At 42.0% G+C, this 22,186-nt stretch overlaps 1 protein-coding gene and 1 long non-coding RNA gene across 2 annotated transcripts; both read right to left on the reverse strand.

Moving 5' to 3' along the window:
• Window positions 1–1,546: 1,546 nt before the first annotated feature.
• LOC125288661 lies at window positions 1,547–3,325 on the reverse strand. The gene is made up of 2 exons (XR_007192515.1): window positions 2,910–3,325; window positions 1,547–2,051 (listed from the first exon to the last, which is right to left on the reverse strand). It is a non-coding gene; the product is annotated as an uncharacterized LOC125288661 (long non-coding RNA).
• Window positions 3,326–3,611: 286 nt separating this feature from the next.
• cobll1a (cordon-bleu WH2 repeat protein-like 1a) lies at window positions 3,612–21,712 on the reverse strand. Its single transcript, XM_048235689.1, has 11 exons — window positions 21,619–21,712; window positions 18,273–18,528; window positions 17,003–17,210; window positions 15,133–15,358; window positions 14,630–14,674; window positions 14,229–14,335; window positions 13,090–13,299; window positions 12,800–12,938; window positions 4,857–5,007; window positions 4,113–4,353; window positions 3,612–3,746 (listed from the first exon to the last, which is right to left on the reverse strand). The coding sequence occupies exons 2-11, from the start codon at window positions 18,362–18,364 to the stop codon at window positions 3,612–3,614; spliced, it is 1,554 nt and encodes a 517-aa protein (XP_048091646.1). The 5' UTR covers window positions 18,365–18,528; window positions 21,619–21,712.
• Between the last annotated feature and the right edge of the window lie 474 nt (window positions 21,713–22,186).

Raw genomic sequence — 22,186 nt, forward strand, 5'->3', positions numbered from 1 at the left:
CCCTAAAGCCTGAAATATTAATGACCAACCTAGACCATGCCTAGGTTAGTTAAGAGTACTTGGATATTTTATTGTGGTAATATGGTGGCAACATGGGACGTATGCTAAGGTAAGCTAACTGGCTCATTTGGTCTGTGTTTGCGACGGACTGTGCCTAGGTTGATGGTGGTTGGTTAGGGTTTTTAGGGTTATGGTTCAGTCCACATCAACGGGATGGACCAACCTAACCAACCTAGACCATGCCTAGGTTGGTTAAGAGTATATTGGATATTGAATATTTCAATGTGGTAATATGGTGGCAGCATGGAGGGGAGTGTCTCCAGGATGCTGGTTTCACTGTTAAGCCTTCATAAGGGGTTGTGGGCCTAACTTAACAAAACATTGGTGAATGAGGGTGTCCACTTGATAACCCCAATGACATGCTGCATACTGTGACTGTATACTGCTGTTAGATGGGCCATTTGTCTTGTGTTTGTGACCATTGGTTGGCAGATTGTTGGTTAGCATGCTTTTTTTAAGTTAAAGCAACACCAAAGAACTTTCCTCTGTCGCACACACGCTATTTGTTTATCCAGCACTGGCTTTTCAAATAACGATGTCCACAGACAAGGTAGAATATGTTGCATGATTTTATGAAAGTACGATGTATTGCAACATCAGATGCAAGTCAAATTTGTAGTTTCTTATGTCTCATTCCAACGAACTACAGATCTGCTACCCGATCTGGCAAAATCTGCATTGTGCGGTTATAGCTGATAGAGAGCCACGAATGCAGAAGTGCAGTTCACCCCGTTAGGAGTTGATGAACCACTGAAACGATTTTGGAAACATTATTTTAAGGTACAAAAAACTCTTTGGTGTTGCTTTAATTTGGGTAGGGGCTTCTGAATGTGTTTTTACCTTGGATTTTGGCACAATGGATTATAACATCTAATCCTGTGAATTAATGTAATTTTGTTATCATTCTAATTTTACTTCATAATGTATTCATTGTTATTGTGAACTCACACAAAACGCACAACCTCCTAAAAGAAGATATGCAAAATTAAGAGTTTCTGTTCCTATTTTTTCACCACATGGGTGGGCACACACAGACACACCCACACACAGAGCCCACTACCCCTACAGGTTACACTACAGGTATGGTAAAGAAATGCAGGCCATGTTGTATAAAGGTGATAAAGAATTATGATTAAGTGTGAGGAGGAAACTACTGCAGTTAAAGGAATCCATCTCAGGTTCCAGAGCTCACAAGGCTTTTTCTGGCTATGCAACACTGCCACCTTGTGATCAAACACATAAGTTGTCCATGGCCACACGCATACTATGTTTAAATTACATACATAAGCAAAGATGAAAATATATATTTAAAAACATATAAATATGTATAAATACATGTTTATATAGTGCAGATGGGCAAATGTATGTCCAAATACACCTATCCACCTAGTATTGCCTTCTTACAACATGGCATTCAACAGGCTACAACATGTTGTTGATTTGATAACATTGGAATTTAAAGACATTTTCACAATATGGATGAGAGTATTTTCGATGCTTTATTTATGCACAGTAGCAAAACAAGTGACAGAACAAAGACATAAATGATTCAGATAAATTCCAGTAAAAAAAAATAAAGTAAAAAAATAATCTGTTTGTGGGCCAAAAATGCAGAAATAGCACACTCCAAAACGTAACATAAATACACCAGTTTAAGCCCATAAGCAAGCTTGGAATGTACATTTTACAGACTAGAAAATAACTCACAAATAAAAAAAATCCAATACATCCTCATACCCTTCCCCATTCACAAGGACTGAGACGTCCATCCTACTTCACCCGTGTTTGGTGGTTTGGTTACCGTGAAAACATCCATGCTGCGTTGTGTCATGTCGTGTTTTTTTATGGCATAAACAATGTGTCATTGTTGCGGATTGAACTTCCATTCGAGGCTTCTTCAGGAATATCAGGCGGATAAACAAACACGGGAAGGTCACAGCGAGGTCAGCCTCAGGTTCCCTCCCCTTAGCGGAGAGCAGTGGGTACACAGCCTGTTACCAGAGAGACCAGTTGCAATGGTCACATGTTATATAAATGTTTGGCTGTGCCTTGCGTATGTGACGTTAAATTACCTACTGTAGGGGATATTTTTAACAAATCATCAAAGAATGACATTTAGTTACCCCTGCTGTATTATGAACACAAATTCATCCACATCTGAAAACACACACACACACACACACACACACACACACAGATACAGACATGCAGGAACTGGACATTTTATAAACAGGAGAGGTTTGTTATGGATGTCTATACATTCACCTCTTGAACCATCAAGATGTTTGTTTCTCCACCAAATGGAAGCAGGCTTCTGCTTTTCCAAGCAACAGAAATGCACACAATAATGTCTATGTAAGTATACATACTGTGTACCAATAAAACACATGTAACATATACATCCATATAAAATGGACGTGAGAATGTGCCTCTAGAGTAAGGCACAGGAATGAATCGGAAACTGGTGAAAAAGCACTGACGTCAGATGTCTTTTTATTTATCGCCAATGCAGATAGCTGAGGACAATCTTGACCCTGTTCCTGAGCTGGGTTAAAGCCAGGTTCATTTCCAGACATTTCTACACACATCCTCTCAGAGACAAAAACTTGTTAAGTAAATCAAAATGGGAAGAACAGACTATGGGGTTTGCTTATCTGCTTTTGTCAAAACAGTAAGTTCCTCCAGATACAGATGTATGTATGATTGTGTTGATGCACTCTGAGTCCACCATCATCCATATCAACACCTTTTCCCACTTATTCACTTATTTCACACACTCACCAGTTCACACACTCCTAAATACCCCCTGCACCCCCAGCTCCAACACACACACACACACACACACTAACCGTTGCTGTAGGGGCTCTCTGGGTGACCAAGCCGTCGTCTGTTGGTGGAGGAGGCACGGGTGTTAAAGGCCTGGGTGAAGCGCTGGGCCCTCTGGGCAACGGCCAGGGCGAAGAGTGACAGCCCCCCTGGGGACTCGGAGACAGGCAGCTTTCCAGAGCCACAGGACCCAGGGGTGGAGGACAAGTCCACTGGGTGGTGTTCGGCCTCAGTAGGGGAGTACTGACTCGCTTTAGCACTCTCTTTCCAAAAGACAGGCGGAGGAGGTGGGGGGAAGCAGTCTTCCTTTTCTATCTCTTTCCTTTTTTCTTCTTCCTCATCCTCCTCTTCCTGCTCACCTCCGTCATCTTCATCTTCATCATCATCATTCTCGATGCTCTCTTTCTCGCTGCCATCAAATCCCTCATCTTCTTCTCCTTCTCCCTCCTCCTCTTCCTCCTCCTCTTCCTTGTCTTCTCCTTCTCCCTCCTCCTCCTCCTCCTCTTCCTTGTCCTCCTCCTCTTCCTCCTCCACCTCATCCCTCTCTTGTTCCATCCTTTCTTCATGAGATGCCTTCCCCTCCTCCCACTCCTCCTCTTCATCTACATTCTCTTCTTTTTCCTCTTCCTCCTTTTTTTCTACATTTCTTCCCCCCTGATCCTCCCTCTCATCATATTTCCTCTCTCCCTCTGCCCTGTCTGTGTTCTGGTAATGTGGTTCTCCGTTTAAAACAGGGACCCTCTTCTGAAGTTCCTGCATGAGGGAGGTGTGACCCACTGTGCTCCTCTGTGAGACCCAGAATGGGACTCCACTGCTGGATTTCCGTTTGGTGTCTGGGGCCCTCCAGTCCTTGCTTTTATCTGGAAGGAAGGAAGGAAGAGGGACAGAAAAGACCGAACAGAGAAGACAGAAACATGAATACATGATGGAAGGAAGGAAAGAGGGAGGGAACTCCATCAAGCTAATAAATCCTCTACTGATCAGCCCAATCTGTACCTGATTATATGAACGACGTCAGACATCTTGGTGAACCATTTAACTACACACAGTTGTTTCCCAGGTGGTACTGGGCAAACAAAATCATTCTTCAGCAAGTATATCTTCTTACCTGCTGATTCTGAGGCATTTCCTTCATGTTCTCCATTTCCTGTGGATCTGCTGTTTGGTTCTACCTGTTCTGAATGGGGCCCTAGACCTTCTAAAGACTGCTGCTTTTCCAGGACTACCTCCACCTGGTAGGTCCTGTGCTGCCTCTCCCTGTCCCTCAGCTTGGGGATGATGGTGAAGGTGGTCAGGCCGCTCCCGCTGCTCCGCAGCAGTCGCCCGGACGACGAGCCTACACCCATCCAGCTAGGGCTGTTTCGCCGGCTGGAGCCGATCGACGGCGTCCGGCGAGAGGGCGAAGCTGGAGACTCCGCTGGCCCCTCTGGCTGACCGCCGGGTGTGGGTCCGTCACACTCTGACTTCCTAGACCCACACTCCACACACACAGAGCACTCTTCACAGGGCCTGAGTTGGAACGAGAGGGGTTAGTTTGAAGATTTTGCTTGTAAATATGTTTTGTAAAGAGACAGTTTGGAAGTCAGCATCATTGTCAGTAACATCTTGTTCACTTACATTTGTTTGGTTTATTTAAAGCAATCTTTTTCCTTAAAATAACATCTTCATAACTCATTTTGATGACATGCTGACTTATACTGGTGTCTCTGACAGTGTCGATGCGCCTCCAGAATGTCTGGAATGCACTATGCACTATATAGGAACATGACTCTTTTCATACTGTGGACACACTAAATGGACATCCAATATGTTGAAAATGGCAGAGGGGAATAAATAGCAATACTTACATTGTGTTGCTGTAAATTAATAATCTATTATGGATCTTAGTGAGGTTGAACTGAGAGGCCAGCGGGTATTCAACTTGGACAAATAGAACAATTTGTTAGAAAAAACAAACCCAGAGCTCATACTTGTCATTGGAGTGCAGTTCTTCACACAGACAGTCCCCTGTGCCGTTAGTCGTATGGTGAATAAGTGCTGCGACTGGATAGTTTATCGATTGGTCTTCATTCAAGGTTTCCTCTGGAACCTCCCTCACAGGAGCCAAATTACCCAAGACGTCTGCAGAAGGAACACCCACAAATGTATGTTTAACACAACAAACAAACAAACAAACAAACAAACAAACAAACACCTGCACAGGGGTTAAAGTGAGGGGGGGCGGGGAGGAATGCCGTTCCGCCACCTCAGATAGATTAATAATAAATATATTCTTTCATACCAATGATTTAGCACGATGATATTGTTAAAATGGTGAGTTAATTTGTCGCGTGTACAGAGGTGACCAAGAAGCTAGCAATTCTTGTCCAAAATGTATCGCTACACCATGATACTCAATATGTTGTCCAACGCTGAGTCATTTTCCCCGTTGCACTGATACTGGATTTTAAGGGTTCCCCCACCTGCCAAATCCCACTTTAACCACTGCCTGCACTCATACAACCCCCCCCCCCCCCACCCCAGAAAACAAATACGCATGCATGCCCTCACACCCACACATAAACAAAAACCTCAGGAATGGCAAAAGGCAGATAGGGAATCTTTTTCAGATGCATCAGCTTGATTACTAAGGCCCAATCCACATTAAGAGGAGTTGAAATAAATGCACATATTTGAGGTGAAAATGATCTCCGTCCACATTGTTGATTTGTATCGTTTTTCAAAAGTGTTGCGCCACACTAGAACACAAAAACGCCATAGAAGTGTGGTGTCTGGAACACTCAATTTTATCACTATCATGGCAACGGCAAGTCATTCCATCTGAAACTTTCACTGTCCACACTACAATGCGAATCTGGCGTTTTCAAATTTATAGACCTCAAGAGAATTTTTTTTCCGAAAAGCATCGTTTTTCAGTGTTGGAGTATATACATATAGTATATAAGTATAAGTATATAAGAATATGCTGTTTTAGTGTGGACGGAAGGGCTAAATGGATAAATAATTATACATATTCATATTTACCAAGTTAAGTGTGAACAGGACCTAAAGCACAGAACCAAAGCATAAAGGTAATGTGAAGTAGGAACAGGACATTTCTCTGTTATAAACCAACCTGTACAAAATTAAACTTGGGTGCAGATATTTGGGTATTCCTGTCTTCACTGTTTGGTGTTCAGGGGTGAATGGAGTAGCACTCTGCTACACCACACACACACACACACACTCTCAGTGCTGAATGTAGCCTTTATCAGACAGAGGATTTTCCTTTGCAGCAAGTCAGAAATGCACTATACCTGCATGCAGACCCTGAGATTGGCACTTTATATAGGAGCACTTTACATGCCTCAAGGCCCTTACACATAGGAAGCGGCAATGGCACTCTGAAACCCATTATTTTCAATGGTGGAAGAACGGTTTCTGCTGTGCCGCTCTTGCACGCACGCGCACGCACGCACACGAACACACTCACACACACACGCATACACACACACACATAAGTTTCATGTATAATGCTCAGCGAAACTTCATAAGTACACTGTGCGAAATCTGTAATGAGACTTTGTCCCTCTTGTCACAGCATGTGGTATTTCTTTGTTTAACTGCATTTATTTTTGTTTTGTTTTTATTTGTCTATTTTCTTACCATAAACACACTAGAAAGTGGAACAACGCTTCCATACTGTGAGGGTAATTGATTTATTCAAATTTGGTCTAACCGGACTTGCAGTCATTAAGACAGTTTGACATTAGTCACATGAAAACTTAAAACATTTAAAAATTAATTTGGCAAAATAATATGAGTCTCACAGAGAAAATCCTGCATATTAAATTAGAAACAGAATGATGATATAGAGTACAGTAAACACAAGGTAAAGGAATAGGCCAGGAAGAATTATGATCCCATTTTAGACCAGACACAGAACATACACAGACACAAAAATAAAAAACACAATAAAATCAATAACTAAGCACTTAGCTTTGTGATATATGTGCCCAAGTACAATTTATGCTTGTGTATAAAATATACTAAATCAAGTAGTGTGATACTATTAGGTAACAAATGTAAAGAAGCAATTTAATTGGTTGGTTGCCAGACTAAGGCACAATTGGCCCAGTATATGGTACTGTCATGGAGTGTGCAAGGAAGCAATGGAATTTTATAATCTCTCTTTGCATGCAACTGAAATCTTAACTACTGAAACATATGTGCATCATGGTCTCTGGATACATACGTCGTTATCCTGTCACCATGCAACAGGATTCATCAGGACTGTTATAATCATTACCACGTGCTACAATGCAATGCACCTTACAAAGACCAATGCCTGATATTCAGCATTTTCCTACGCATCAAAGATGCCATTTTAAACTTGAATACATCTCTGGTTGACATGGTCTAGAGGTGTTCTGCCTATACTTATATTTTAGTTATTCTAGTCGTACACTACAGCAAGCTTGTGACATTATGAGAGAGAGATAGATGTATTTACAATATCCAAAAGTGAGGATTTACACAGACTAAATGATAAAACAAAACAAACAAACAAACAAACAAACATATCAGCATCTGCAAAGGGGGTGGGGGGGGGGGCAAACGGACACCGAAACAACAAACGTTGACATGACTCGACATGACGTACATACACATAACAATAATAAAACAAGACATATTATAACCTGGATGATCAATAAGAGACAAGATAAGACACAGAAACAACATGAAACACGGCTGTGACGGGACGTGACGGGATGTGACAGTGACGCTGAAGCAGCAGGAGAGCGGGGGCACCATGGGAAGGGGGGGGCATCCCACCAAGCACCACAGGAGAGGAGGACAAGTGGAGGAGGAGGAGGAGGAGGAGGAAGAGCAGCGGGTCAAGGGAGGGCGTGGGGAGCAGAGAGGGGGAGAACAGGGGGCACCTCAAAAGCCCTCTCTCACTCACCCTCTGCTGAACACTCTGGGTCTAGACCGAGGAGAGAAAAGGAGGGGTGGGGGTAAGTGTGATTTAAGAGGCACATATTTAGGCAGGAGAACTCTACAGTGCTTTGATGGTGCTTTTAACTGGTGACACCTTCTGTGTGTCTGTCACAAAGGACGGAAACTGAATTTAGCCTGGCCTGGATATCATCTACTAGACACCCCAAGCAAAATGTTACAGTTCCCACTACATGGCAGATCAGCAAGACTTGCAATGTACAACATATACTGACTGCTCGTATGTGTGAATGTGTATTACATTCCAATTAGTCATCATCCTGTTGACCTGTTTAATTTCATCAATCGCATGGAGGCAGATTTCTGCTTAACGATGAGTATTGATTCACAGTTGATAATACAATGGTTTGGATCAGGCTCATAGTGACCCTTCAGTGAATTGATTACATAACAAGAGGAGGTCTATGCTGAAGGAATAAATACCCGCTCACACCGAGAACGATAGCAATAAAGATAACTGTAACTATAATGATATGAGTCCACACTAACCAATGATATGGATAGTCTCTTTTCATGTTGATGAATGTGAAAATTTGATGGCTGTGAGCTTTTTAACATTTTTAAAAATTGTTCTGAAAGTGATTATTGTTTACAGTATGTGTGGACGTTGTCATTCATATTAGCTAGAGCGATTTTTTTTGCCCTCATCATTACAGTTATTATTCTTGATGTGAACAGCCCTTAAGAAAACTCAATGTCAAGGGGCTATCACATTGTACACGGTTTGCGCTGCGCTTGCCGCTAGGTTGCTCTTGGTTGAGGAAAAGCACCTTAACAAATTTTTATTTTGCTTGCCGCTGAGCTCAGTGCAAAATACCAATGACTTACAGCGCACCGCGGTCAAAGTTCAACCTGATTGAACTTTGACTGCGGCACGCGCAAGAGTGGCGAAGCGGCAAAATGCCAATTGGGCTGCGCTTTGCTCAGCGCAGCGGCAGACCTGTTCTTGCGCACGCAAGCCGTTGACTATAATGCCTTTCATAGCGCATGCCGCGTGTAATGTGATAGGCAATAGATGCTTGATCCAGTGTTACTTCAGAGATCAGTGATCAGATCCTTAAGCTATATGGATAAGCATAGTAAATGGATATGTAAACGTGCATATAGACAGTAAACGTGCTTTGTAATACAGCTATCTAGACTAGAGAATTTCTTATTGACAAACAAAGAAGAGAGGAACATAAGGGAAATGTAGCTGCTTACAATCAGGGAGTGCACCTTTAAGAAACAGGCCACATTTGTTCCACATGGCAAGTGCTCAAGCTTGGATTAAGTGCTGATACTGGGACAGACAGACGGGACCTGGGATGTGAGGATGTGACCTGGGAGACTGACCTAAGATAAGCAGTTCATATATACCTGATGCTGTGGACATGTAGGGCGTCTTCATACTTATTATGACCGAGCGCAGAAGCGGCGGTCATATAGGTTTAGTCAGATTTTTTTTTTTTTTTTTTTTTTTTTTTTTTTTTCGCGATGTCCAAATTTCCGTCAATGATTCCGGGACACTGAAAGACCGGGGTAGACAAAACTTGGTGGGCATGTAACCCCATATGGATAGCATGGAACCATCGTTTTTCGTTTTGATCTGTAGCCCCACGCTGGACTGCACCCCCGAAAGGAGGGTAGGGCAGACACAGTTTTCTGTGAATATCTCGAGAACCGTAAGGTTTAGGAGGACCATTATTTTTTTGTATGTTGATCTCAAGGGGCCATGTCAACGCATTCCATAACCACTCATTTCATGTATAGCGCCACCTAGTTAAACACAAAAAGTAAAATGAGGTGGTGTAATTGAAGGTATCTGTGACCTAACATAGTCAAAACTGCACGAAATTGGAAGTGTAGGATCATTATGACACCCTCTGTATGCACGCCAAGTTTTGTGGAATTCCGTTCATGGGGGCCACACAATAAATTAATTTATGTTACTATACACCAACTGGCCTGTAGGTGGCCGGAGACAGTTTTCTGTGAATATCTCGAGAACCGTAGGGCCTAGGAGGTCCACCTTTTTTTTTTGTATGTTGGTCTTAAGGGGCATGTCAACCCATCCCATTACCACTTATTTCATGTATAGCGCCACCTAGTTAAAAATTAAAAGCATAAAATTAGGTGTTTTCATCTCAATATCTCTGGCTGACAAGGTCAAAACTGCACAAAATTAAAAGTGTAGGATCATTATGACACCCTCTGAATGCATGCCAAGTTTTGTGTACTTTCGTTCATGGGGGCCTTACAATAAAATAATTTATGTGTACATTTAGTGACGTACACCAACAAGGATTCCCGGGACACTGAAAGACCGGGGTACACAAAACTTGGTGAGCATGTACCCCCATATGGATAGCATGGAACCGTCATTTTTCGTTTTCATCTGCAGCCCCCGCTGGACTGGACCCCCGAAAGGAGGGTAGGGTAGACACAGTTCTCTGTGAATCTTTTATGGTATGTTGGTCTCAAGGGGCCCACATAAACCTGGCTCATAATCACTCATTTGTGATTTGCCCCCCGGTAAAAAAATGAAAATCAGTAGGATTAAAAGAAAGCCAAAATAAATATTCATCATCATCATCATGGCTGCATTTTCAGTATTGGCGAGAAGTAGTCGTTTGTCCACTAGATGGCGCATCGTTGCAGTGAGACGTAATTTTGTTGGAAGTTAAAGGGGTTGGAAAAACAATGGACGCTTCATACAAGGACTGTAATTTACCGCAGTTAACATCTAATAAGGATAGGACGATGTTCACATGAAGTGTAATTCCCATTTCTTCTTGAAGCCGAAATAAATCTGAGGATGTTTATCGGACATGCTTGGTTTTACTGCAGGTATGCGTTAATCTTGTAATATCAATAAGGACCTAGGTAATGTTACCGTTAAGCGTTGGTTGAGTGATGGAGGCATTTGATTTATTGCATTTGTAGAAAACTATAAATGCGGTTATACCAAGCAAATGTATAGCAGCACTGTTTGTATCTTTCGACTGTCATTTATTGCACGTGCTACAAAATCATTCTGTGCAATGGAAGATTTACCAACGCTACACCGGTCTGATGCAGTTTTGCCTATACATGCGGGAGACTGAGACGCCTGTTTATTTTGTTTTAAGTGCGTGCAGGGTGTGAGAGGGGAATCGATGTGCTTTGATTACAGCTTGGTAGTTGTAGTCTGTGAAATTAAAAGCACGCGTGTGTGTGAAGTATCCAAACAATGACACCTTCATTTCATTATGGCTGTTTTAGCAAAACACCTTAAGCTACTGTGTAGTAGGTCCCATTTAGAAGTGGCTACTTCATTTTATGCTTTCCTTGACTCATGGAGCTGCGTGAATGTTATTACAACTTTTCGCCACGATATGACAGTTTCAGTCCGCTTGATACTGTAAGGCGTGAAGCCATTGGTTTCCAAAGGAGATTTTATTTGTGTCGCCAGCATAGCCTATTGACAATTTATGTTGTCAATAGGCCTACCTTATAATCCTACCTGTAGCTTAGGGAAGCTAACAACTTTCTATTAGGATCTAGTTTGTTAGTTACCGTTTTGTCATAACTCCCTGATGCATTTTTGCATTTAGAATAGCCAGAGCGTGTATATCTCAATCGGAAAATTAAACAATATCGGTGCCTATGGACTAGGCTGGGTGAACCCAGCCTGATCTGCCCGCTATTTATTTTTTTTTGATTTCTTAAAAGATTGAGCTTGGTCTGATGAAAGCCAGACTAGCCATGGACCTCAGTTAAACAATGCAAGGGAACATGAATCAGCCTATATTTGCAATCTAACAATAACGGACAAAAGCTCTTTAACTTTTGGCCCGTTAAAATGTGTATGAACAGTCTAGCTTAACGCATTTCATCAAGGCCCATTTGGACATGTCAGTTATTTGCACCACTGGTTAGATGTAAAACAGCGTTTCGTTTCAGACTAGGCTACTGTTACTTAATTTGTGCATTAACAATAACGTTTCAGACTACTGTTACTTAATTTGTGCATTGACAATAAAGTATTACATGAACTAAAGATGACTAAAATCTTATGTAGAAGAAGAAACATTCACAAAAAATCCATCCATCCAAAATGACCTTTGTTTTTGATAGCTGTTGAAAACGGCATGGAACTGACAGAGATGTTTTGTTTATAAATACATAAAAAATAAATAAATAAATAACATTATGCTGATACCTTTTGCTTTTCCCAAATACAATGTAGCCTACAGGTGTAAGTGACCTTTCATCAATCCAGTTGCAATGGATGAACTGTGATGAACTGCCCTACTTGTGATTGTTTAGAGATTTTAAAGGTTTTATAACAATTCTACATCTTCTTTGGCTATTCTACAATCTATTCACCTTTTCAGCACCAGTAGGGTACTTTCTGTGCAGCCCGACACACACTCAGGCATGCCAAACAAGCATACACAAAAGTTTCAAGAGTGGGGGATGGAGTAAAATATGGAGACAAATTGAAGTGTGATTTATTTTCGTGGAACGGATGTACAGGACTGAGCGGCGGTCATATTTTGTACCGCTATGCGGTACATCTAGTTTTGTTCCAGATCATGGGCTGAATCGACACACATTTTGAGCTTGTCCCTGGGTTTGTTTTGTGTTCACAATGCAACATTTAGAGTGGGACAAAACTAAACGAAACTCCACACGCAATTTTAACTACTCTGAAATCGATATTGACAGACGGTCCTGATGGAAGGTGCCACTCTAGAGTGCCACTGGATTAGAAACGACTCGAGGCAAACTCCTCTACATGGTCTTGATCTGTTTGTTTTGTTCCGATACACAGTGTGATTGCTGTGTTCACACACACCGCAATAAACTTATCTTTGTGGGGAAATGAACCATATTCTAATTCTCCAAACAAGCGAGATGTGAAAACACCCTTCGGTTTGAGGGGACTCACCTTTACAAACGAGGTCCTCTGGGGCATCATCGTCTGGTGGGGGGGGACTGGAAGGTGGGGGGAGGGCAGGGGGAGGGGGGGCTCGCCGCTTGGTTCTCTTCAGAGAAGACTCACTGGATGAGCTGTGACTGAGCGTGGTCTTGACACACACACACAAACACACACAATAATTATAATGACCGAAAACATAAACTGAAAATAATAACAACACTTGAAAATGTAATACACTTAAAACATATTTAGTTCTGGTATGAGTATAGAAATAGAGAGTACACATTTTCCCCACTCACCTCTTTCCCAGAATCCTCGGCGGTGAGAACAGGCTGGCTGGTGTTCAGGTTGGTGGGGAAGCTCTGGGAGGCCAGCATGGGCGGTAGTGGTGCCCGTCTTTTCTTGGACTTCTCCGAGGGCAGGGTGCTGCAGCGGGAGGTCAGGAAGCTTAAGCTGAGAGTGCGCTGCTTCTGGAGGAGAGGGGAGGTCGGGGCGCTCGCAGATACGTTCTGATGGATGAATACAAACAAGGATGGATAGATAGATAGATAGATAGATAGATAGATAGACAGAAAAAAAGACAGACAAATAACAGACAGACAGACAGATAGATATTATTAGCCACATAACCAAGACTAGGGGAATTTGAGTTTGGGACAGTGTGCCTTTACTTTTGTCCATATATGGATTGTGCTGCAGTGCAGACATTACTGTACATGTGTTATCGCTAGACATTACAGACATAACATACTCTATATATTCCAAAGGCTACATAGGGAACGGTAGACAGAAATAAGTAAGGAGGGGACTTCACAAGGGGGTCAGCAAATTACTGGTGAGTGAGCTGAAGGACTGGGATAGGCTGCCCAATGAATCAATAATGCAATCATATATCTGTCACAGGGCCTCCGTGGCCTACTGGTTAGGGAATCGGACTTGTGACTGGAGGGTGGCTGGTTCGATCCCTGACTGGTAGGAAAAATGTGGGTGGGAGTGATTTAACAGTGCTCTCCCACATTCATATCCACGGATGAGGTGCCCTTGAGCAAGACACCGAACCCCCAACTGCTCCCCGGGCGCCAGGACTAAGGCTGCCCACTGCTCCAGGTGTGTATGTGTGCTCCTAGTGTGCTTACTGAGGGTTAGTGTGTGTGTGTGTGTGTGTGTGTGTGTGTGTGTGTGTGTGTGTGTGTGTGTGTGTGTGTGTGTGTGTATGGGTGTACACTGTGTGTGTGTGTGTTGTACACTACCCCCGGATGGGTAAAAAGCACAAATACAAGCATACTTGGCCTATAAACTTGATTTGCTGATTTACATTGACATCATTCATTCAACCAGACAAAAAGGGATAGATTTCTGTGCAATAATGGCTTAATATCCAAGCACATGCACACGCCGCTATCTATGCACACCGGAACAAATGCATACACTTACACACCTTCTGAGTTTTCTTTTTAGCTATTCTAAAAAAACTGAAGAAGCTCTTGTTGTCCTTCCCCTTCTCACTCTTCTCTTTGGCAGGCGGGAGTTTGTTTTCCTTGGAGGCTAATTGGACGTAAACAGAAATAGATCTGACAAACTGAGCTAATTAAGGCCATGTTCAATCACACCAACAAACTGCACTGTCCATGGGCACGTTCATTCACACCAACACAGCACACATTATGTTCATTCACACCAACAAATCAGCACAGAAACATGGGAGAGTTCATGCTCTCTAACGAGCCATGTGCAACTTCATTCATATTCACACATAATCATTGCACGTCTCCATAGGGAAGTTAACATGATGACACAGTGTACTGCAATAAAGACTGCTTGTGCAAAATAAAGACTTACCTTCACTATCTGGAGTGGTAGCAATGGGCTCTGGGAGATTAATGACTGTGTGTGATAAAGAAAACAACATGCCAGTCAGTGTGATTGGATACAACATTGGCACTATAGACGTGTAGAAGTGTGTGTGTGAAGACAGCAGTACTGTTCCAGCCAATTACAACGCAATGCTGTACATGCCAAGATGTAGTAGATGGACTGTGGGGCTTTGTGTGTATGGTGAGAACACATCAAGAAAATCTAATACACCCACACAAACACGCCCAAGCCCACACACACACACAAATGCCCTCAGAAACTGGTATTACATGCACACACACATACAGTACAAACACACACATGCCCATTTTAAAATAAAATACATACACCTAGAGACACACACACACACACACACACAGATATACACAGACACACAAATGCCCACACAACGTGGTATTACACACACACGCCAATTTGACAATTAAATACATACACCTATAGACACACACACACACACATACACACACCTTTCATGTCCTTGGCGAACACCTCCCTGATCCCATGGTCATTCAGTGATTTAGTGAGGTCCAATGGCTCCTCTGATTGGCTGTTGAGGAACAGGAGGGTGGTGTCAAGGTCGTACTCGCACTTGTCACAGATGGCAGGGAGCAACTCGCTCAGAGGCACTTTGGGACTCACACGCACAACTGCCCTGTGCACTTGCCTATAGAAGATCATCAGACGTACAGACACCTGGGAAATGAAGAAAGAAAGGACAATGCCTGAATTTATAAAACTTACAATGAGTTTATTATTTTAGCAGGCACCATTTTAACCAAAGCAACGTACATTATACCTTGCTCTGACAGTTACAAATACACCTACTCTCTGAAAACAACATGTTTTATTTTTGACATGCTTAACAAGAGTAAGCCACTAATATATACATTTTGCTCAACGAATTGCTCAAACAATTCCTTATGATCTTCTCATTGCCTTGCTCTGACAGTTGAACCACATGAAGACACACCAAAGAGTAAGCAGAATCCTTTTACTTTTACAAATGTACACAATGCTTTTTACATTTAATAAACAATTTGTAAAGAGTTCATAATTTGTTAAAATCAAGCAATATTTAAGCAACATTTCTTCATTTAGCAAACACTCTTATCCAAAATGACTTACCACAGTTTTCAATTAGTTTATGTCGCACCTAATATTTCACATAGTCTAGTGGATAGATTTAGGAAGTGGGAAATGACAGGCTACGGCCTCTCACTTGGCCCTCTCAGTGGTCGTGTCTCCATTACGAAAAGGTAGCGGGATTTACCAGACTCCGGAGGTGACGCAATCATGCAAAATGTTTCGAACACCGAAAGCAGGTAGGAGTATCCCCGGTGAGTTTGTGGAGTTGATGCTCGAAGGTTAGTCAGGCCTTGCTGAAGTTGCAGTAGCCCAAGTCACAATCCTCTATGCTGATGTTGAAAAAACACCTAAATACAATCTACGAGAATTTGTGATTAACGCACGGTGTTGCAGTGACGGATGTAATGAGATAATGGAGTTCACTCAAAATAATAATAAGGATTGAGAATAAAGACGAAAGGTTGAGATTAAAGTCAACATATTTCAACATTATTTTTAAAAATTTTGCGTTTAATGTTGACATGTTAACTTTAAAATTGACATATCGAGTTTAATCTGGTCATGGCAAAAATATGTTTTTTCTTCATGTGTGGCCCTAATACATAGTTTTAGGTAGGCTCAGTTAGCTAAAATGTTGCCTACTGTTTAAGTAATGGGAAGTTTAGTAGCGCTATCAAAACGTCAACAAGTTAATTTGTTGATCCCCTCACAGTATCCTGAATTGGTCAGAGATGGTTAAAACGACAACGACTAACTTTTAGAATCACAAAATTGTAAAACTCTGTGGGTGAACCCATAATCAGTGCAAAACAAAGCCATAGGTCTCTTCTTTCTGGAGGTTTGAGTTTATCACTGAGCGACGTACTTGGAATACCCCTTGGGCTATGTAATAAATGCCAGGGGTTTTGTTAGTACCTAGCTCTACCAGTGGAGAACTTTTATTTTCCCTGCTCAAGGGGTTGCTCCCATCCTCCCATAGGGAGTTGAGTTGGAAACCATGCAAACCCCCAGACACTTGAAAGACAGAGGAAGACCTACCAGACCCACACACCTGCCTGTCAAAGGCAGTGGATGACCTCAAGCAGAAACACATAGCATCTCTGATAAGGCTGAACTGCAACCTGTTTTGGTTCTTGAGTAGGCGACACTGAGCAGGCTGTCGCCTAGGGCGAAAATGCCTGGAAGGCCGCACGCATACATTTTTAACTTGAGTTCCCTCTCAGGTCCTCTCCTCTCCTTCAATTCTCCCACCTCTGGCACGTAGGGGCCTTTCCTCTTGGTCCTTTCGTCCTCTCCTCTGTGTCTTAGGACAACCTTCTCAGCATCCAGGGAGCCAATCAGAGAGTTGGGTTTGAACTTGATGTGATTCTGATTGGGCGACACCAGCTCCATGATGTGCTCGGATGGGTTTAGGTGATACTCGCCACAGAGTGTGACCAATACATCCATCACTGGTTTACTAGGTTAACAAAACAACAATGGAAGACATGTAAATAAACTACATCGCTAAGAGGGATATTCCACCATTTGGGGAATTACACTTATTTTCCACCTCACCTTGAATTAAACAATTAAACACCTTGAAAATAACGATTTTTACCTTTCTCAAGTTCATCCAGCCATTCTCTGAGTCTGGCGATAACTCTTTTAGCTCCAGCCTAGCATAGATCATTGAATTGGATTACACCATTAGCATCTTGTCTGCTAGCATCATGTTTAAAAGTGACTAAGATTTCCGGAAATTTTCCTATTTAAAACTTGTCTCTTCTCAAGTTAGAAAGTGTAATAAAACTAACGGAAAAGGAAACGTGGCGATTTTCTAGGCTGATTTCACATGGAACTATACTCTGATTCAGGCGTAATAATCCAGTCCCTAACCAATTCGAGAACGGCTGGATGAACTGGAGAAAGGTAAAAATCAATTGTTTAACTCAAGGGGAGGTGGAAAATGAGTGTAATTCCCCAAATGGTGGAATATCCCTTTAACCATTGACACATGACAATAAGTGAGTAGGATTTAGCAGAAAATGTTATCCAAAATGACAGGGAGTCTTGGTGTCAGGGATCAAACATGGGACACCCAGCCACAATGCTACCATTGCTCCACCATGTTCACATGGAGTATCTATCTAGTACATTTTACATGAGCCATATGAATGGTCAATGGTAAATTGACTGCATTTGTATAATACTTTTCACCAAAGCACTTTACAAGCAATTTCTGATACACAGTGTATCCATGCACATACACATTCACACATAGGCTACTGATGGCCAAGGCTGCCATGCTAGGTGCCAATCTGCATTAGTACATTCCAAAGATTCCAAATGTGAATCTTGCCGAGTAACACTGGGAAAGGGCTCTGGAAATCCACATGCAAGACACTGGATGATGTCAAATTAAGGAAAAATAAAATAAAACTATGCGTGTGTGCATATTATTACCCTTAAACTGAAGTGGACCAGCAACAAGTGTTTGTTTATTTATTTTGGAGATGGGGTTATCCTCTCCGTGACTCACCTCCCATGCACGGTGGCCGTCTCCTCAGTGCCTCCAGGCAGCAGCACAGTCAGGGTCAGCTCCCTGTCCACCATGTCCTCACACACCTCCATGACAAACAGGGGTGTGTGTGTGTGTGTGTGTGTGCCAACAGAGCTCACACAGGCTGTGTGTGTATGTTTCTCTCTATCTCTGTGTGTGTATATGTGTGTGTGTGTGTGTGTGTGTATGTGTGTGTGTAAGTGGGGGCCACAAGGGGATCCTCACTGAAAATCACCTGAAGGAAATGAAAGTAAAATGACGACAACATACAACATTTACCAGCTTTTGTCTGAAAGACAAGCAAATATTCACTGCAGGCAATCTACAGTATACCGTTTTTACTCCTGATATTCTACAGCTTATAGGGTTACTGACATCTGTCTCATTTGAATAGTGCTGGCACCAATGCTAGTGCATAGCATCCACACTGACATCATCAGCTGAGAAAGGGATGGTCCCAATTGACTTAGTCGGGGAGGATGCCTTGTCCCATGATCGTGACTAACCTCTGTGTGAAATACCTTTCTGAGACTCTAGTGGTGGTGAGGGACTGAATGCAGCACTGAATATCTCCAAACATTACATTGACCACCCCAGAGGAATATATATATATATATATATATATATATATATATATATATATATATATATATATACATACATACATATACACACACACTAGAACTGGTGTAAAAATATTAACCACTAGTCAAGTTGTGGCATTGTAGCAAAGTGGGCACATGCCCACCCAGACTTTAGTTATGTTTAAGCCCCCCCCCCCCCCCACCCCCCTTCCTCTCTAAGTCGTTGAATATAACTTATGCAGTTAAGATTAATATGAATTTAAGATAAATGTGCCATTATCATTTTCTAGCCCCACCTCTAATGCCTACCTAAAATGAAATGTTAGCTTACATAATTCCCCTGGTAACCACTGAGGACAATCATAGGCCTACAACCTCATCTGAAAGACCTAACTTATTAAAATATAATCAGTGTATAAAATATGCCTATAGGGGAATCAGCATTATGAAATTGAAATTAAAAATCAGGGACAGTCTGTGACCTGATGTAAACCTCGAAACCAAATTGCATGTTAAGTCTTAGCAAATGTGAATTGTACCATATGGGTTTGCAGTAGTTTGAATTAAGCAGTGCTCGAATTACGTGGGAGCCAGAGGGAGCCGAGCTCCCATAGAGTGAGGACTGGCTCCCATGAAAGCAACAAAGTCAAAAATCTGAGGGGGTCTCTCATATCTGAAGGTGTCTGGCATTGCAATTTAATCTTAAACAACCGCTCATTATCCATCCCTGTGCGATCTCTTACCATTAAAGACGTTAAATTGAAATATAGGCTACTACGGGACGTAGACCTACCCTACGCTCTTGAACGCAGCATGACACTTCACCACCACACCACTAGACTGAGCAAACCGTATACGATCGTTTTGACAGCACTCGCAAATCTGAAGAAGTCACCCTGCTTTGATGCAAGTGTTTTGTCTATTTACATAGGCGTTCATTGGGCTAGCCTATATGGTTTGATATGTGCTGAAAAGTCCTATTTGCTGTTGAACTTGCGCTTCACCTCTTCTATGTTGATTGACAAAGCCATAAATTATGGCCCATAATGCAGCCTACAATGATTGTGTTGTCTGATGATCTGTAGCTATCCTCTGCCATTCAGAGCTCCAGAAAGTTCCCAGACATTTTGAAACACCTGTTAGCAATCTCTGGTCGGAATATTCAATGGCTACCCAACAACATCTCAGTGCAAACTACAAAATTGTTCGTCTATTAATTTTCCACGGTTCAACAATACTAGAACATAGTTTGGCTGCAATGGCTTATAGTTTCTGCCAATCAGTGCTTTTTCCCTGTGTATAAGTTATACTACATGCATTATTGTGTTTGACACTGAGGATAGCCTATCTGAGACGGTGGTCTGGTTCAAATGAGTCATGTTGTGAAATTGAGAATGGCACAGACTAAATCGTTTAGTCTATTTATTTGTATTGTAAAATTGAAATGAAATGAAATGAAATATGGACAATTACTATCAATAATATGTTGAAATTAATTAAAAGCAATCAATTTCTATGAAAAATAGATGTCTGTTGTGTGCGTGTGTCAAGGTAAAGCCTAGGCTTACCGTGCGCATATATTGTACGCCTAGGCTATTTCATCGCCTTGTTAGGCTATGCACGGGGTGTGCCAACTTTTTATGAGATAGAGAGACCCCCTTAAAGACAAAAAGATAATTCGAGCCCTGGAATTAAGATGGGCATCACCAAAGATATGCATGATGAGACAAAAGATCAACACCACCAGCGAGTTATTATGACCATAATCAAGTGTACTCACACATAGATGCTATCCAAATCTCAAAGAATTTGCGAAATGTATCTGTATTATCTTCACTAAGACCAGTTAAAGTACTTTATCTGTTACATGTTAATCAACGACACTCAACTCCTCAACATCAGCCACGACCGGACTCCCGTTAGAGTAGCCTAGGCCTAGGCTGTATGCAAAGCAGCCAGGCAGTGTTAACTATGCCAGGCCAGGGCCAACGCCCGCCCGTGGAGTATTTTTGGAGTGTGTTCAACAGTGCGTACACTCTACAACAGCTGCGTGTTCCATTCACGGTTATTACCCGCAACGCATCACTGTATCGAAAGGTCAAGCACTTAATTTTCAACTTTTAAGATATATATAGCTGTTCTGGTAACATTTCCCCCGATAAATCGCTGTTGGTTAGATAGTGAGCAGCGGATGTCGGTTTCGGGTCAAGGCGTGCTAGAGGTTGACCAATAGCGTCACTCAACGCCAGAATTTAACACATGCACCACAACTATGGCAGGCGCACGGGGAATGCACCTGTTGCCGATTGCAGGTCAAATTGATAATCAAGTGCCAAGCGTCCTGTCACAGGGAACGAGAACGGCAAAGTGAAGCTTTGCTTCAACAATAACATGACTATAGATTTATTTTAGTAAGCACGTTTTTAAGATATGCTCTCCTCTGCACAGAGCAAAACAATTTATCGTCAAAGTGATTTAATTTGATCAGTTAAATTGACTGCTGCTGTCTGATTATATTACCTTTTAAAAGAGATGTTTAGTGCTAAGATCCAAGGACAGTATCAAAACACAGCTTGAAGAGCTCTCACATGTGAAACCAATGCACCCTGTCTCAAACTGCCAACCAAAGCACTATCTCCATACAGGATTAAACACCCCTCACTCAACATCTTCAAGTCATAAAGGACTAATTCACTCTTCACTTTTAGTTGACAGGATAAAAAGTCTTAACTTTTCCTTACCTTTGGGTTTCTTGTCTGGCATTCTCCTTGGTTAAAGCACAATCATTCCTGCTGGTTAAAGAGTGAAAGCATGGAGGACAGGACAGGCAGAAGAGGCAGGGTGACAGAGAGAGGCAGGCTTCAGTAATCCCACTGATTTGCACACAGCTTAAGGCCCTGCCCAGTCTTGTGACAGTAGTAAATCTCCCTCTCTCTCTTTCCCCTCTCTCTACTGTATGTCTCTCTCTCTCTCTCTCCCTCTCTCTCCCTTGATAGGCATTAGTGTATATCATTTCATGAATGTATGTTAGAAATAGTCATCACCATAGTCGTCACCTCTTTTTGAGTAGTGCTATTTATCAACATGTTTTTTATCCTATGTATTTTGATTCATGAGCGAGTATCTCCTCAACTGATTCTTATACAATTATATTATTTTATGTTACAATTTTGCACCATTCAGCGTCTTCAAATAAAATCTGCTTAAAGTCCCAGTCCCAGCTCATAGCCATTCATGTTTCTGTGATATTTATTTAGTAATCCATATTTTTTAAATTAACATTGCAATGAACTGTTTATGTTGTTTCAC

Source organism: Alosa alosa, chromosome 23 (genome assembly GCF_017589495.1).
Source record: "Alosa alosa isolate M-15738 ecotype Scorff River chromosome 23, AALO_Geno_1.1, whole genome shotgun sequence".
Classification (NCBI taxonomy): domain Eukaryota; kingdom Metazoa; phylum Chordata; class Actinopteri; order Clupeiformes; family Clupeidae; genus Alosa; species Alosa alosa.